At 40.7% G+C, this 2,500-nt stretch overlaps 1 protein-coding gene across 2 annotated transcripts in view; it reads right to left on the bottom strand.

Moving 5' to 3' along the window:
- The window catches only part of LOC138019749 (uncharacterized), an 8,422-nt gene that overhangs the window by 3,698 nt on the left and 2,224 nt on the right, over nt 1-2,500 (bottom strand). For both annotated transcript variants that reach the window (XM_068866624.1, XM_068866623.1), the window contains one exon: nt 1,452-1,698. In XM_068866624.1, the coding sequence (XP_068722725.1) occupies nt 1,452-1,698 (247 nt within the window). The remainder of the gene's footprint in view (nt 1-1,451; nt 1,699-2,500) is intronic.

The following is a 2,500-nucleotide window of genomic DNA, read 5'->3' as shown; positions in this document are numbered from 1 at the left end:
TCATATGACACTAAAATGTCCTGTTTATCGATTTTCATCCCCTGAAGGTCATCAGCAAATGAGAAGATGTCATTAATGCTTTGGTCGTTGACGGACAAAGGTTTTAGCATTTCGTCAAGCCACTTAGCAAGCTTGTAATTGTAGGTTCCTGTCGCTAACAGGATCGGACGGACCGCTAGTTTCGTCTTGTGCGTCTTTGGTAAACCATAAAGGTGTGCAAGTCTGGAACCCTTTTGTATCAGTGAGTCAGCTATGGGTTGCGGAAGAATTTTCTTCACGATAGAGGACAATTCCTTCTCCTTTTTAAGTAGCGGGTGATAATGCTTCGGAGGTCTTCCCTTTGCCTTTGGTCTTTCGAGGCTGATGGGTATGAATTTAGTTTCATCGCTAATAGATGATTCCTTCAGTAGGCTGACATACTCTGTTTTGTCTAAGATCACAACTCCCGAACCCTTATCCGGTCGTGTAATTACGATGTCGTCTCTCTTCTTTAACTGACCTATCGCTCTTAACATTGATTTTGGTGGTGTCGGGCCCTTCCTCTTCATGTAGTTAAGGGCAATAGAACGTAGCGTTGCAGCTGCTAATTCCTTGTTCTCCTCGCTTAGTTTTGGTTCTAGTTTCCAATATGCTTTCTCAAAGGTTGCTTTTATCTCCATTGGTGAAACTGGCTGTGGGAGAGCGAAGTCCAGACCACGGCATAAGGCAAGCTTCTGACACCAACTCAGCGATCTTAGTCGAAAGATTAATGCCGTCGTCCAGCCTGTTTATGTAAGCAGAAAGATCAAAGGAAATTTCAAGCCGAAGGAACACAAACCTCCAATTGTAAACCAACAAAACGTTGTTTATTATTACAAGTGTGGTCTGTGTGATACAGACTATGTCGGCTTTACGAGTCGACACCTACATCAACGTGTGGAGGAACATAAGCGATCAACAATCGGCTACCACGTAAAGGACGAGCATGGAGGGGATCCGGATTCCATTGGAAACAACTTTGAGATTTTAAAGAAATGTCAGAGTAAACTTGACTGCTTGATTTTTGAAATGCTTTTTATTCGCAAACTTAAACCAAATCTGAACAAACAGAGTGACTCGATACGCGCGAAGTTATTTACTTAGCGTTTCTTCATGCGGCAATTTTTTGTTCTTTTGTGTGTGTGTATTGTTTCTATGTAAATATTTTAGAGTTTTGGTCAGTATCTTAATAGCATTTTTGTAATCGGTTACATATATTCTTATCCAAATTAAAGTTATTCAAAATTGACCATCTTTATCCGATTTTATTTTGGATGTAAGGAACTTTGAGAAGGGGATATATATTGCATGCGGCAGCTGTGGCCATCTTGTCGTCTCTTTTAAAGCTCACTGAATAACTGGCTGACTGACTGACCAATCAAATTGCTCACTCACTCTTTTAAGAATACCCAGGATACCATGCCCATACTCACCATTCTTTAACAGCTTCAAAGGCCGAAACGCCTTTACTGAAAGCTTTACAGCGTAAAAATATGTTTTCTCCTTGGCCAGGACGACTTTCAAACGGGGAGTGTCTGACTACTAAACGCTGACCCATTGTCCGAGCGTAACGAGCGGCTTCAAGGCTCAGATCATGATCGAGCTGAAGGTCAGCAGTGTTATGCACCCCACGGTGAAGATTATGGTACAATAAACCCTGAACTTCAAATGGAGTTATATCTGCAATGCAAAAAGACATTTTAATTCACTTAGAAATTAATGCCTCTCGGGTCACTATTCCATGACCTAGAGCGCGCAACTGCAATATATTTGTAACGGAGCTCCGCGTGCCGAAGGCGCACCCTCGGAGCACAATGGGTAAGAAAATATGGTAACCCATTTTGTGCGAAAAAATGCGATTTTGGTCACCGTTCGACCGTCCACCTCTCCATGTATGCCAACGTGAAACTCTGTGGAGTAACAAGCGTTTTTTGGCGGGAGGTTACATGGACAACCTCGTTTGATACTGCAGTTTAGACAAAAGAAAGAGAAATTTGTAAGACAACGAAACACAAAGCAAATTTAATGTACTTATTGTAAGAATTAATAACCCGGGAGTTCCGCTTTTAGGCTTGGCTAAATCTATATATATTATCATGGCGTTTGCATGAAGAGCATTACACTTTTTTCTAGAAATCGCTTTTACAAGAGCCCCTGACAGAGCTGGGAACTTGAAACTCACATTTCTTTTCAGATTTAGAGTGGCTTCTCTTGCTAAGTATTGACACCTTAGAGACCAATGTGCAAGAAGTAACTTTTGAATTTACGCAGAAAGTGGCCATCTAAAATAACTACGACCCTCGAGAAAATGATGTGTCAAACCAGAAGTACAAGTTGTTTGCTCTTAGTCAACGGCTCGCAGGTTCAAAATGTGCAACATTTTTTACTGATAAAAGTTTTATTTTGTTAAGTCGATGATTTTATTTTATTACGATAACCATTTAATTTTAAGCTTAATAAAACGAAACTCAACCTTCTCTAC

This window comes from Montipora capricornis, chromosome 10, assembly GCF_036669925.1.
Source record: "Montipora capricornis isolate CH-2021 chromosome 10, ASM3666992v2, whole genome shotgun sequence".
Classification (NCBI taxonomy): Eukaryota; Metazoa; Cnidaria; class Anthozoa; order Scleractinia; family Acroporidae; genus Montipora; species Montipora capricornis.
Note: the sequence above shows the minus strand (reverse complement) of the source record. Positions and strands in the feature narration are given on the sequence as shown.